Here is a 14,130-nt window from a genome sequence, read left to right as displayed (position 1 = left end):
TGAATTGTTCTTTAGAGGGGTTTCTCCCTCCATGGACTCCAAAAGGGGTGATACTACCACATATGAAACATCTATGCTTTAGTCAACATTCATTCATTTGGTAAGATACGTATCTGTTCTCTATTGAGTATTTATGAAGCTCGCTTTAGCAACCATATCTAGACACCTAAACTTCAAAGAACCTTTAAAGAACAAGAGAGAGAAACAAAGGATTTATGAGGTTGAGCTGCCAGCACTTGCAGGGTAGGCTGCTGCCCTGGTTATTGCACCTGAGCTGAAACACAGGATGTGCTGCTCAGAGACACCCAACCATCTAAAGAATCTAAACAGAAAGACTTTGGGGAAAGCAGGATGTACATTCTCAAAAGGGAAGATAGACAAGACCCACAGAGGATCCTGAAGGCTGGAAAGCCTGAGGGTAGAAATGATGAAGGTGGAAAAAAAGCCTCTTTCTAAGAATTCTTCTCCTGATTGCTGCAGGCTTCTCAGGCACTCATCTCAAATACACACAGTACTCAAATGCTCTCAAATACACACAGTACTCAAATGCTCTGGACTCGCCCTTGTCTCTGAACACATACAAACACCTGATAGCAGATCCCTCTTTCAGTCAATCTGTTCCCTAGTGTGTGTCAGTAGGATTTTGGTCCGCAGTTTTAGTAAAGGCATGTCTATACCAGAGATGCTATATCTGTTATTTAACAAATACGTTACTACCTAACTAATGGAGCCACACACTTTGCATTAGTTTAATTCCTCCACCTAATATTTTTTAAGGTAATATCTTCTAGATCACATAAATAATCTATCCTCTTCTGTAAAGACATCTCTGTCTACAGCTGCAAGATGCACAATTCACTCTTAGTTCACTTAGTTTTAAGTTTGCTTTTTGGTGACTTTACTGTCTTCCCAAAAGTTTCCTCTTTATATTGTTCAGTATTGAACTCAAATAGCACCCAGGAAGGTGTTTCAGACCATCCTGCCCTTTTCTAGGCATGTCTTAACATGGAAAGAAAAATGGCAACATCACATCACATTTGACATTTAAACTTCATCCTGGTTCCTTCCATTCATTCACAGATTCAATCCAATGGCTTGCAACAAAAATAGAGTTGATTTATTTAAGCCATAATTCTTTGTGCACATACGACATTTTCAGAAAAGCCCAGTAGTTATATCTCCAGAGATAGCAGTTGTCCAAACACACAGTCATTATGTTGATTTTGTTTAGTACTTCTAGAATGCCAGGCTGGCTGTGTTCTGATTCAGCTCATGGTCAGCATAACAATATGCTTATAAGAGGGAAAAGAAGCACGCTTCAGAAATTCTGTACTGTCCAGTCCAAGCAGATGCTTTATTTACACTTGTAATGAAATCCGGTGGAATGCTTTCGAATGCTAGTGTCTTTAGAAGTACAAGAACCACCAAAATACCTATGTACCTGATAAATCTAAAATAAAAAATTGCTACTAGGATTTAGGAATCAAACCCGCTATATAGTTCAAAAAATCTCAGTGGGAGCCTATATTATTGAAATACTAAGTACATAAGCTGTGATTTTTTAATATTCAGTACCAAATGAGAATAACATATAATAATGATAATAATGATAATGGCCCATTCCAAAACAATAATATGTTATTAGGAAGCAACATGAAATTATACCTTATTTCTTTTGAAGTTATAAAATAAAGTCACCTACTAGTGCATATATCTTGTGTAAACAAAGTTACAAACTCAAACCTAATTATCCTACCAAAGAGCCTTACTCTTAACCCTACCTCAATTTTACCTTTATGCTACTGGATAATTTCTCCAAGAAGCAGGCACTGCTGTTTTCCCCATTCTTCTTTGTTTTTATTATCAGCTTGAGAAGCTTTTCACGACAAGTTCTGTCTATGGATTTGCACAGGATTTTCCAGAGAGTAGACATATCTGCTCTATTGAAACAACAGTAAAATATTTGACATGAGCTTCTTAGCCATAACTGGATTAGAGAGGATGATTAATCACACAGGTAAAACACTACACTCCTTCAGAAAGAGAAGTGTCCTACTCTAACAGGTACCATTGGGAGTTTCAGGAAATGTTTGAATTTGCTGTCTATGTATGAAAACCAAAAGTCACAATTTTGAAATTTAAAAGTTTAATAAGGGATAGAAGAAAGGACAAAACATCCAGGACTGGGGTGTTTTTGGTGATTAGCCAAAATGTAAAACAATGTAAAAGATCATTCTCTAAATACTGTTACATTACTGGGGATACATTTATATTCATGAGTTTATATCCAAACATTCCTTTGAGTTTTTGATATTCCAGGAACTCTCTTACTTGTCTGCAGGACATTCTGTAGATTAGGTCAATGTATTTTATTTTTTTCTGTGTTTCCATACTGTTGTTTCATACTGATAGCAAGGAGTTGATAAATCCTTGCCAAATGCTTATGCTCTGGTTTCTGTCACTGTTACTTGGAGGGCCCAGTACGCAGATGTAAGAAAAATAACCTCTTTACACCATTCTCTAAGTTGGTTATGTAGAGGTATTTTAGTCTCTATTTTAGTATCTTGCTAAAGCTTATGATATATTTATCACATTACTATTCATATAAGCTATACAATGTATACATAAACTGAAAGATTATACTATACAAAAGCAGTTAAAAGTAAGTATAAATTGTATCATATCAAAATACTTGTGATGGAAAAAGCTAATCTATGAATGCAAAAGCCTATATTATATTGTCATCTATAACATATGCCTGTATGGAGAACAAACCAACACGCCTATACAGACAACAGGGATCAAGTAATCACTGCCTAATGCTGATTTCTGAAACAGGGACACCTGGGCCTGTCCAAAGTCTTATGTAAGGAAGTATAGTATTGATAAGAAGCTGTTGGGGGTTGGGTTTCTCTCTTTTTCACTTACAGAATCTTTTCTCCTACGTTGCTAGGAAGCAACTAACTACTGGGTACTTAGGGGTACTTAAGATGAACAAAAGAAGTGGCCAGAGAGGAGTGCAGCATCTGGTTACACTTCTTTCTGTCAGAGAGTTTCTCTCTGAGGGGGGAGATACCTCAGGATTTTGGGCAGGTAAAGGACTGGGGGCTGGAGGCAGGTGCTCTTGCTCCCTCTGGGCTTCGGAGGAGGAGGATGGTCGGACCTACGGCTTGTGAAAAGGAGTCCACTGCCAGCACCATAACCGAGCCCAGCATTGCCTTTCTTCTGCTGCTGGGCCCTGCACCCCCTGCCCTGCCAGCGTCCCGCAGTTCCAGCTTCTACCACAGAGCTTCTGATACATCTCATCTACCCTGCTGATGATTCCTGCAGCCCAGCTTGGTGCTCCTCAGAGTCCTGCAGGGGCACCAGGATCAGCTGCCCCAGGGTTTGTGAACCAAAGCCTCTCTTCCATCCCTTACGGCCTGGGCACCAGGATCAACACTGCCCCAGGGATTGTGAACCAAAGCCTCTCCTCCATCCCTTCCCATCCGGGCCCAGCCACCATCACCCGCACTCCCTGCACCACAGCGCCCCCTGCAGGCGCGGGAGAATCACTGCACAGGCTTTGCCCAGCCGTGAGCCCGCAGCACCCCTGCTGGCTGTGTCCAGAACTGCACCAGGGAAAGTGCCCATGGCCCAGAAGGGTCCCTGGGCTGCTGCTCTGGTTGGTCAATCCTGTGGTTGTTTGCTTTGTTACACACACTAATAACTGGTATTCTTATTCTCATATCTTTGCCTGAGAGCCTCTTAACTTCAAAGTTATAATAATTCAGAGGGAGGGGATTTACATTTTCCATTCCAAGGAAGACTCCTGCCTTCCCCAGCAGACATCTGTCTTTCAAACCAAGACAAGAGGCTCAGACACAAATATACCATGAGATAAAATTGGAGACACAGAAATTCAATGTATAGCCTTAACTGTATTCTTGGTGTCAGTGCTCTGTCAAGAAAGGAAGATGCAATGTACACTAATTTGCAACAGCATATCAAGTAAAATTTATGCTGAATATATGCATAAACATGGATGGCTACACAAAGATCAGAAGCAAGACGGTACAGGTCAATTGACCCAAATCTCTGCATATGGTTTCCTCCTACACATAGTGTCTCATCTACAAGGTGACCACTAATTTATTTCCACAGGATCACAGAATGGTTGAAGTTGGAAGTCACCTGTTAGCTAGTCCACTCATCCTGCTCAGGGCAGGGTCACCTACAGCTGGTTGCCCAAAGCTGAAACATCTGGTTTTAAGTATCTCCAGTGATAGAAACTCCACATTCCTCTTAGAGCAATCTGTTCCACAGCTCAATTGCCATTAGAGAAGGAGAACAACCAACCAAACTTTTAAGTAAAACTTCATGGTTTTCAGTTTCTGGCCATTTCCTCTTGCCCTCTCACTGGACATAACTTAAATAGGCCTAGCCAAATCTCTTTCACTTCTTTCCATCCTATACACATTGGTAAAACTTCTCATGAGCCTTATCTTCTCCAAGCTAAATAAGACAGAACCTGAGTTTTAAAATTCCAACTCTGAATCACCTCCAATTACCTAAGTATATCTTGGTTCAGGAACTGATTTTAGAAAAACCCAACCAAACTGTTTGGGTCCTGATTCTCAGCACTATTTCTCAGAGCAGGAGGTTGTAGCAGGGCAGGCTGCAGGGCAAATTAACCACAGAGAAACCTCATGTTCAGACCAGCGAGTGTCCCAAGGAAGTAAAAAAAACCACCAGCCACTCAGACCCGCCAAACCCTGCCAGCGATTGAGGGAGAGAGACAGAAGAATCAAAAGCTGAGGGAGCTGCCCTGCAGACTTCCTTAGCATGATAATGGGAAGAATTCTCCACAGAGGAGGAAGAGTAAACCACCCCCGCCCTCCACCCCAAACAAGGTTGAAGCATAAACTTGCACTGGGACATCTCACTGACAAAAGCATGCATATTTGCAGTATAGACAGTCTTGTGTTATAAGCTAGGCTTTCCAACAGTGAAAACAATCCTATATAATGTCCCTTGAGAGCAGATAAAGTGTACCGACTCGATTACTGGTTTAAATGAATGCTGAAAGCACAAAAAGAGGAAAGAAAGAGACGGAAGATTTCCTTTAAAGGAGACACACTAAGATCACTTCTTCATTTTAAAGAAAATAAATCAAGCATAACTTAGTAGGAATGAGAAATGCAATACTGAGAAGGTTCTGTAAGAGATTTAGTTCAATAAACTGAGCTTCAAATAGTTATTAAAAGACAAGAATGATCAAAGATGAAGAATAAATGCTCACTCATACATAGCTAAAAACAAATCCTTCCAACTATGCAGAAACCTGGATAGATAAAAATTACTGCAGATACTCACAAGTAAATACAGCTGAGCAGACACCATAAAGCTGCTATCTGTCCTGTATTAAAAAATTATTTATCTTTCCAACAGCGTAAGCTATTGGATATTCAGTCCGCAGAGACATAAAATAAAAGGATATCAAGCATTCTACCTGTTTGCCTTCATCAAGATTTTTCTAAATGTTTGTAAATAAACGCATCATAAAGTATCTTTTACCACTGGTAAGAGGCCTACCCAGATTATCTTCAAAGCAAAGGAAACAATTTTTAAAATCACATCTTCAAACTCCTGCTTTGAGACCAACAGGTTAGTTATCCAGCTGAATAGCATGGCATACTTTAAACTGTCTTCTTTCATTCTTAATTAGATAAATAATCTCTTTAATTGTAAACTCCTGGTCCAGTGGGAGTATGTAGTGAGGTCCACAACTTCTTCCTTTTATACCTCAACACACATTAATAAATGTATTAGTAGTTGCGAGATACTAGGTCCTTGTAGTTTGTTACTCTTCTTAACCCGTTTACAGATATACGACAGCCAGATCTTTCAAGAAACTCAGTTCTAAAAAGATTGTTTTACTGCATATCTGCCAAGTAAACTTTACACAAATTGTCAGCATACTAGAGAAGGCCAAACCCCCTGTAATCATTACTAACATCTATTTACTAACATCCTCCAACAGTTCATGATCCAGTATTTTCAGAATCAGAATAGGATGGGCTTTTTTAATACTATACTGGAAAGCTGCTTTCATTAGGTCCATCAGAGATATACTGCCAGTATGCCAAGTTATCAATAGACCATCTCACCAACAGCTGACTCCAAGAGTCGCTCTTGTCTCAGGAACAACCAATGCAGCATCAGAAAGACACCTTCATCTGCAATGAGTCTGTGTCTTCAACAAGAGAAAACTTGAGCACAGAAGAAATATCAGGAGAAACTTCATCTTGACCAAGCAGGCTTGACGCTCTTTTTCCTATCTGAAAGGACACGAGCTATCTACCCAAACAAGCTGGCGCAACCTGACCCTGAGTAGATGTAAGAAAGTTTCTGTCTCCCCATGTCTTCCTCTCTGCTTCAATTTTCCATGCCAAGTCACCACTCGCAGCCTCATATGAAACAACAACGCAGGCAAAATTTTATAAATCAGTCACCCACCTGAAGGTGACAAAAGTTTAAAGCAAAATAGCTCAGTACTACAGAAAATTGCCTCATTATGCAAAACCCTATCTTACTTTGAGATCCCACATTATGTTCCCTTGTGTTATACTCTACTTGGCCTAAGCAGAAATTAATACAGGAAAAAGGATTCAAACTTTAGAAATTTCCAAGCTGTGTTTTTGAATTACCTTTTTTTTGTTTCTTTTAAATAACAAACCCTATATAAAAAAGTGCTAAAGAATGATATTCCCATGAGACTCAGAGGAGTAAAGTCATGGGGAGTTTCTGGTAGCAAAGCTGAAGAACAGCAACAGTGCAGCTTCTAAGCTTTTTATTTTTTTAGCTTTTAATGGATATAGAATACTTAGAGAAAAAAAAAGTCCAAGCAAAACCAGAGCTTTAATCTTATTTTTTTTCCTTACTTTATCATTGTAAGACAGCACTAAGCACCCTGTACAGATGAGTACAAGATCACAGAATCATCTAATAGTTTGGGTTTGAAGGGTCCTTAAAACACACTTAGTTCCTACCCACCCGCCTGCCACCCATGAGGAGGGACACATTCCACTAGAACAGCTTTTTCTAAGCCCCAGCCAACCTGGCCTTGAAGATTAAACATTGCTGTACAAAGCTGCATACATTATAATGTCTCAACTTAGTCAGTGACAAAAAAGTAGAACAATGTCCATTAGTTTTTCCCAGTCGAAGGTGAAACAGTGCCACCCACTGTTTTTCCAGAGTATCCCTGCTGCAAAAGTCTGAAGAAAGCTACATCAAGAACTCACATTCTTTAGAGTGGCAGGTCATGATAAACCTTCCTTCCTCACTCCCAACACTGGGTTTTACTACTGGGTGACACATCTACAGTGTTACATCAATCACTAGGAAAGCCGCATAAAGGAATATTCTTTGGACCTACTCTACTACAGCTAAAGCCTCAGGATAGACAAAAGGCTGAATCACAGAAAAATCTGTGGGGGTTTTTTTTCCCTGGGAGCAGGAATTTCTTTGACTGTATCTATCAGTTTTCACAACCACTAGTTGTATGCAACTTAAGTGAATCTCAAGCTGAAGAGAGTAACATATTACACCTGTAATAGGTTATGTAAATTACACACTTTAATATGTAAATTACAACTGTAAAAACTGCCAGTAGTATCCATACTGCTTTTTTTTGATATCCTTCCATTCATTTTGCATCATCCCTTAATCAGACCAGACAAGTATCAACGACTCCCTCTTAAGCTAGGTCACATGTCATCCTCTTATAATCAAAATTGTTACCCAGCAGTTTATCTTTTGTTACTACAAGGAACATTTATGTAATCCAAGGAACAGTTATTAGAACTGGTAACAGTCAAACATTGTTAAGACGAAAAGAGCACTTAAGGACTTATGTTAAAAAATAACCAGTGCTTGTACACATCTTACTTACCTTATCTCTGGATGGTGGAGAACATGGCAATGCCTTCCAACACAGTAAAGTACCAGTGGTATAAAAGTCTACGACTACTTAGTCTTCCATCAACAAAATACTTTGTAAGCCACTTTATAAGTGAAAGTAGGCTGTTGCTCATACTGAAGAATATGCAGGCCAGTATTTCAATTATTCAGTATTTTGTTTAATAACAAACTATCTGCAACTTCACAAGAGCACTGGAAAATTCTGGAAAGATTCAAGTACAGTGGATGAAATAACATAAAATTCTAGGTGCATTTAGTTACCTTAGAACCAGTTACACTTTGTTAACTAAATACCCCTAACCAGTTATTATATCTTGGCAGTGCCTGTTTCAACAGGACAAGGTGGGTAATGTTTTAAACTAAAAGAGAGTTCAGTTAGGCTAAATACGCTGGAAATTTTTTTACAATGAGCATGGTAAAACAGGTCGCTCAGAGAAGTGGTAGATGGATGCCCCATCCCTGGAAACATTCAAGGTCAGGATGGACAGGGGTCTGAGCAACCTGATCTAGCTGCAGGTGTCCCAGCTCACTGTAGGCTTGGAATAATGGTCCCTGCCAACCCAAACTACTCCATGACTGTGTAGCGTCGCATTTTATAAATCAGACATGCTAGCTGTGGCTCGGCTCCGTTGCGGTCTATTAAAAACACTCCTAAGACATCCCAGTATCATCAGAATTAACACTCAAGATACCAACAGCTGAAACCAAGGACTCACACTAAAGGGAAAACAGTACTCTCCAAATATATTTGAGAGATCTCTGTGGTTCTGGAGGTGACAGCTTAAAACTGTATGCACATCCACATGCATACAATCTATGTCCACATGCACAATCTTTGGAGCAAGTTTCGTTATGTTTGTACTACCATGTCTAAAGATTTATTTTACTATGCAACTAATTGCCAACCATTCATTTTATTCTGAGTTCACTTTTTCTTTAGACTGAATAAGCATTTAACTCAAGCACAAAATCAGAAATTTATCATCAGTGCTGAGTATCATGGTAGCTATTTCCTAGTGATATTCAGACAGTCATATGAATTAATACTTTGTTGTGACAGTTCAACATGGACGGGTGGATCTACTAAAAAAATAATCACATGATACTGAATTAGCACAGCAGGCTTTTAAGAGTAACTATACGAAAGACTTTAAGGTATTCTAGACATTTATTTGCCAGTGTACAGTATACATTAAAAAAGAAAAAAGAAAGAAGGCCCAAATATAATAAAATATGTATATAGTGTTTGCTAGACAAATACCTGACTAAAATCAAGGCATAGCATAGCTCATACTTCATGGAGTCACAATGAAGTTCAGGCACATACTTGCCGTGTGTTTTAATGGTTTACAACTCTTTTGGTCTGTTTAGTAGAAAATGAACCAACTGAAGCAGAACTTCATCATTAAAGCCTTTCACATTACCATCTTCCACAACATCGTACAGTGGCTTACTGTCTGTACCCCAACAGATATTCTTTCGAGTGTTGTTTTTAATAGTTTCTGCAGTTAGTGCTAAAGTATTTAGCTGGTAACAAAAGAAAGCAAAGTATTTTCCATCAGTCACTACTGCCTGTGATACGAAAGGACGGGTCACATCTGCTTCACTCCAGAATCCTACAAAATAAACAAACACAACAGGACATGAGATTTCTATCAGCACACACATTCAAACCCTTGCCCCAAAATACAGAAAAACTCTGGGAATTGCAGCAACTAACTAGCAGGGAAAAAGTCCTGTCTGCTTCAGCAACACAAGCATTTTTCACACAGACTAACTAAAACACAATCACCAATAAAGGTTATGTCCAAGAGCAGGGATACAGTGGTACACTTGCATTTTGTACAGTTGGCTATCAACAGCTGATAAAAATCACTGATCAGCCAGGTAACTCTTCTGAAACAGTTAAGTTACTAATGCATCCTCCTGCAAAGGAACTGAGGGAAAATGTCTTCTTACCATTTCATGCTTCTCAAGATGCAGTCAGCATTTGTTTCATGAGAAAACCATGCACATGCATGCACAAACATAACTGACTATAGTAACCAGCCAGACACCAAGAATACTAACTCAGTTAAGTATTAATGCTTTAAACAAACCCCACTGAGCACCAACAGCATGTTAAAAATATTTACATATTTATGCACGTACATTAGATATTTTTAAGAATATTGCTATTATGTGTCACAATGCTAGAAACCATTACAAAAAAAAAAAAAAAAGTCATAGACTTGAACAATGCTGCCCTTACAATTCAAGATATGCTCACAGCTGTGACCAACTCTGAAGACAAGATTTACTGACTTCAATATTTTACATCCACAAAGGAAGCTTTCTAATAAACCATTACATAAAAAATTTGATGCAGAGCCAGCAATATACACTATAGTCAAAGAATTTTCTTACACGTGTTGTTTCTCAAGTGAAACTACAAGCCATCAGGTGACACCATTAGGCAAAAACTATATTTACAAGAATAAGTGACAGACTGATCTGGTCTAACCATTCAGGTCTTCTGGGATTTTTTTAGACAAATGTAAGCATAAAATCCCAATGTACAGCTGCTGACATTTTTCTTTCGTTCCTAGTATTTTCATGGAATTGAAATTACTGAATACAGAAGGGAAAAAAAAATTGCTTGATGTCTACCATTTCCCTCTTAAGGTAGAAAGAGCAAGTGAAAGAATTGAGGTTTTTGCACAGGTTCACAGTTATGTATGAAAAAGTACTTTTCTCTGTAATTAATACCTCTCTGTATTGAAGTACTCAATGTCTTAACTCACTTGCTTTTATTAATTAAATTTCATCTGTAAAGACTTACTTAAAAGATGGTCTTCAGAAAAAAAACCATGAGAAAAAGGAGGTGAGGAGAAAAGGTTAAAGAACTTTACAGTATGCATTCATAACCAGGAAAAGTGAAGCTGACAATCTCACCTTGATACATTGCTTGTGCTGCTGTCCAGGCAAAGAGACTTGCAATTCCATTCGATCGATAAACAACTTCAATCTGATCCTCAAGACGCTCTCTTATAAACCTCTCCCGCTTCAGTTTGTCAGGAAGGAGATGAAACTGGGTATGTCCATAACAGCATGGATCTGCCACCTTTGATCCTGTGTTCCCCAAAACAAAATTATCAGAGAGAGAACACTATTATGCATATAAACACATACATTTTCACCATCAGACTGCAAAGCTGGAACCTCTACAATAGATCTGTAAGGACTTGCCCACTTCCAAAAGGCAAGCGTTCACATGCTAAAATGAGAATTTCCCTGGAGATGTATCAAAATTCAAAGTTTTGTGTCAGTTTTCTATTCAACTGAACTTCTTCAAGCAAATCTGGACACACAGTATCACATGCACAGGAAAATGGTACTCTCCATTGCCCAACTAACACGAAATAGCAATAGAGATCTATACACTACATCTATTTAGAGTACCGTTAAAAATAACAATATGCAACTTTTTTTCTGCTGATGGGAGTAGAAAAAATGATTTGGTGTTAGTTTTGGGGTTGGTTTTCATTTGGTTGGTTTGTTGAGGTTGTTTTTGCCAAAAAAAGTTAATATTTCACAATTAAAAACTCTTACCTATAAATACCTTATTTTCATACTGTTTTTTGAACAATGGCAGTTTGGATGGTTTGTGATCAATAACAGGAACATCTCCAAGATCTGACTCCAGGGGTACAACCTTGAAGACAACAGAAGAAAGAAAAGCCATGATATAAGACATTTCTGACATCAGGTCCAATGTAACACACCACTTCCTGGTCAGACAACAGAAAGTGCAAGTCCTGCTTGCATACATCATACAGATAACCTTAACTGAAATTCCTTTTCTTGCAAGAGAAATTCTCATCTTGTAGTGAGTGCTACCACAGTCATCTTGTATTAATTTTTCCTCAACATAAAAATTAAAATAAGGCTGAAAAAGCTGCCACTTGTCACCATCTTCTAGCTTCCATACAAAAACAGTAAAACCAATAAACTAACTTGAACCTGCAGACTAAGTATACAGATTTGGCTTGCTGTACTACACAACATTTTAAATTGCCTAGGCAGTTCTTCCAAAACGCCAAGGTTTGTAGCATCTGACAGTACTAATCCAAGCAAATTTTACAACTAAGCCAGCTATAAAATACTGCATTTATAGAACAGACTATGGTTTTCTGGTGGAAACCAGAAAACGGAGACCCTCACTGGCTACACCATTACCACTGCATAAACCTGCAAGAAAAACACCACAATACTGAAACAAAACATACTTCCACTGAACTTGAGCATTCAAGAAAACAATTGCCAAGGAGTAATAACAGGCAGGAATGCTCATGTTCAGATTACATGTGCTTTTACTTCTTTTATTTTTTAACTCCACTCCTCTTATTTTCCTCCAGTGAGAATGTTCCACAGCACATTTCTCATTCTTGCCTCCATTTCCAAGCACAGAATGTTAAAAATTCAATTTAAATATAATAACATACAATTTAAAGTATAAAGAGGATCAAAAGTAAAAAGACTATCTCAGTATCTCCAAAGCCATTAAGGGTATTAAGACTTGAAAATAATCCAGATGTGCCACATACTGATTAACTAGGTCCTCCACAGACTACCTCTGCAGGGTTTCAATGGTTGTAAGGAACAAAAGGGAAAATGCACAGTATTAACTTGCTGTTGAAAACATCCACACCTCGGGAAGCTGCTTTGGTACACGGATCTGGAGGTGTGGGTTATCATCTATCTGGAATCGCACAGGATCAACTCTACCCTTTCGATGTCCATGAACAACAACCTCCGTGCCATGATGCCAGTAATAGTTAACTTCAGGGTTTAGATCTGAAACAGAACAACAAACACAGAAAAACAGTGATTCGCATCTTGCCTTCCAATTCTTCTGTAGCTGCAGTGAGATACAAACCCCAAAATCCATGCAGAAGGATGGAGACAAACTACTAGTGATGGTCTGAGCAAGCGCGATACACCACTCATGCCGGCTGACAGACTGGCCCTATCGCCCAAAAGCTCCCACGTCCCTTTCCCTCCCAGCCCCGCTCCATACCGAGAGAGGAAGCAGCCAGCAGTGGGTTGCGACCCGACAGGGAAGCGGCGAGGGTGGAAACGAGCTGCGTGAGGAAAGGGCCGGGAGTGTGATCTTGGTCGCGGTAGAGAAACGGCCGCTTCTTGTTCTGGTAGAAGCTCTCCTGGAGAAGGGCGTCGCAAGCGAGAGAGCGCAGCTCGCCTATATCTATTTGCGGCGCCGCCCCCGCCGCGGGCTCCGGGGTTTTCGCGGCGCCCGGCGCCTCCGCAGTCCCCGGAGCCTCCGCAGCCGCCGGCGCTTTCACTCCCGGCTCCGGGGCTCTGCCGGCCTCGGGGGTCGCTCCCGCCGCTGTTACCGGGGGTTTCGCGGCCGCGGCTCTCGGAGGCATCCCTGGCACTAAGACAGTTCTTGTGAAACTGCGGTACCAGCGGTCGGCGTTCAGAGCGAAGGTCTGCGGGTACACCGTGTACTTGGGCCGCTGCAGCTTCCCGTACAGCCGCAGCTTCTCCTCCACCGTGGCCGCCGCGTGCACCCGCTGGTTGAAGCGCTGCAGGCGTCGCGACTTGGCCGCTTTGCTCTTAGCCGTGATGGACGCCACCACGGGTGGGTAGAGAGGGCTGGCGGGCGGCGAGGGGGCGCCGGGCACCGTCTCTGAGAGCCAGCGCCGTCCGGGCCCCAGCAGCCGCCGAACCCTCAGCGACGCCATGTCACGGAACTGTGGGACGACGGCGGGGCGGTGTCCGGAAACCGCTGGAGCTGATTGGCCTCTGGGGACCACGTGATAAGCCCGTGTTCCGGTTCGCGGGCGGGTTCTCCTGCAGCGGGGGCTGCCGGACAGGAAGCGGCGGGGCCTTGGGAGTCACGTGACTAGAGGGCGCCGAGCGCCCCTTGCGCGTCGCGGATGAGCTTCTGCGCGTGCGCAATAGCAGCAGTATGGCTGCTGTCGCCCGAGAACTACAGCTCCCAAGAACCTCAGCGAGAGGCAGCCCGGAAGTACCGGGCCTGGCGGCAGAACCGGCGCCTCGATCCAAGCGGAGCCCGTCCGTTCCTAGCCTGTTGTGGCGCTGGGAGCCACAGAACCGACTGGGCTGGAAGAGACCCCCGAGATCATCGAGCCCAGCCTGTGA

General features: G+C 41.1%; 1 protein-coding gene across 1 annotated transcript; it reads right to left on the bottom strand.

Annotated features, from left to right (window-relative positions):
* Nucleotides 1-8,101: 8,101 nt before the first annotated feature.
* MRPS30 (mitochondrial ribosomal protein S30) lies at nt 8,102-13,747 on the bottom strand. The gene is made up of 5 exons (XM_033086152.1): nt 13,025-13,747; nt 12,656-12,801; nt 11,557-11,659; nt 10,900-11,076; nt 8,102-9,581 (listed from the first exon to the last, which is right to left on the bottom strand). The coding sequence occupies exons 1-5, from the start codon at nt 13,707-13,709 to the stop codon at nt 9,313-9,315; spliced, it is 1,380 nt and encodes a 459-aa protein (XP_032942043.1). The 5' UTR covers nt 13,710-13,747; the 3' UTR covers nt 8,102-9,312.
* Between the last annotated feature and the right edge of the window lie 383 nt (nt 13,748-14,130).

The sequence above is a fragment of the Catharus ustulatus genome, chromosome Z, assembly GCF_009819885.2.
Source record: "Catharus ustulatus isolate bCatUst1 chromosome Z, bCatUst1.pri.v2, whole genome shotgun sequence".
In the NCBI taxonomy this organism is placed as follows: Eukaryota; Metazoa; Chordata; class Aves; order Passeriformes; family Turdidae; genus Catharus; species Catharus ustulatus.
This window is presented reverse-complemented; position numbering and strand designations above follow the sequence as displayed.

Bases quoted from the DNA above. Each gene is read 5' to 3' on its own strand.
- MRPS30 (XM_033086152.1), bottom strand. From the start codon at position 13,709: ATGGCGTCGCTGAGGGTTCGGCGGCTGCTGGGGCCCGGACGGCGCTGG. The intron at 12,802-13,024 runs GTATGGAGCGGG...GTTCTGTTTCAG, and splicing joins GCTGGCTGCTTCCTCTCTCG to ATCTAAACCCTGAAGTTAAC. The intron at 11,077-11,556 runs GTAAGAGTTTTT...TGGGGAACACAG, and splicing joins TGAAAATAAGGTATTTATAG to GATCAAAGGTGGCAGATCCA.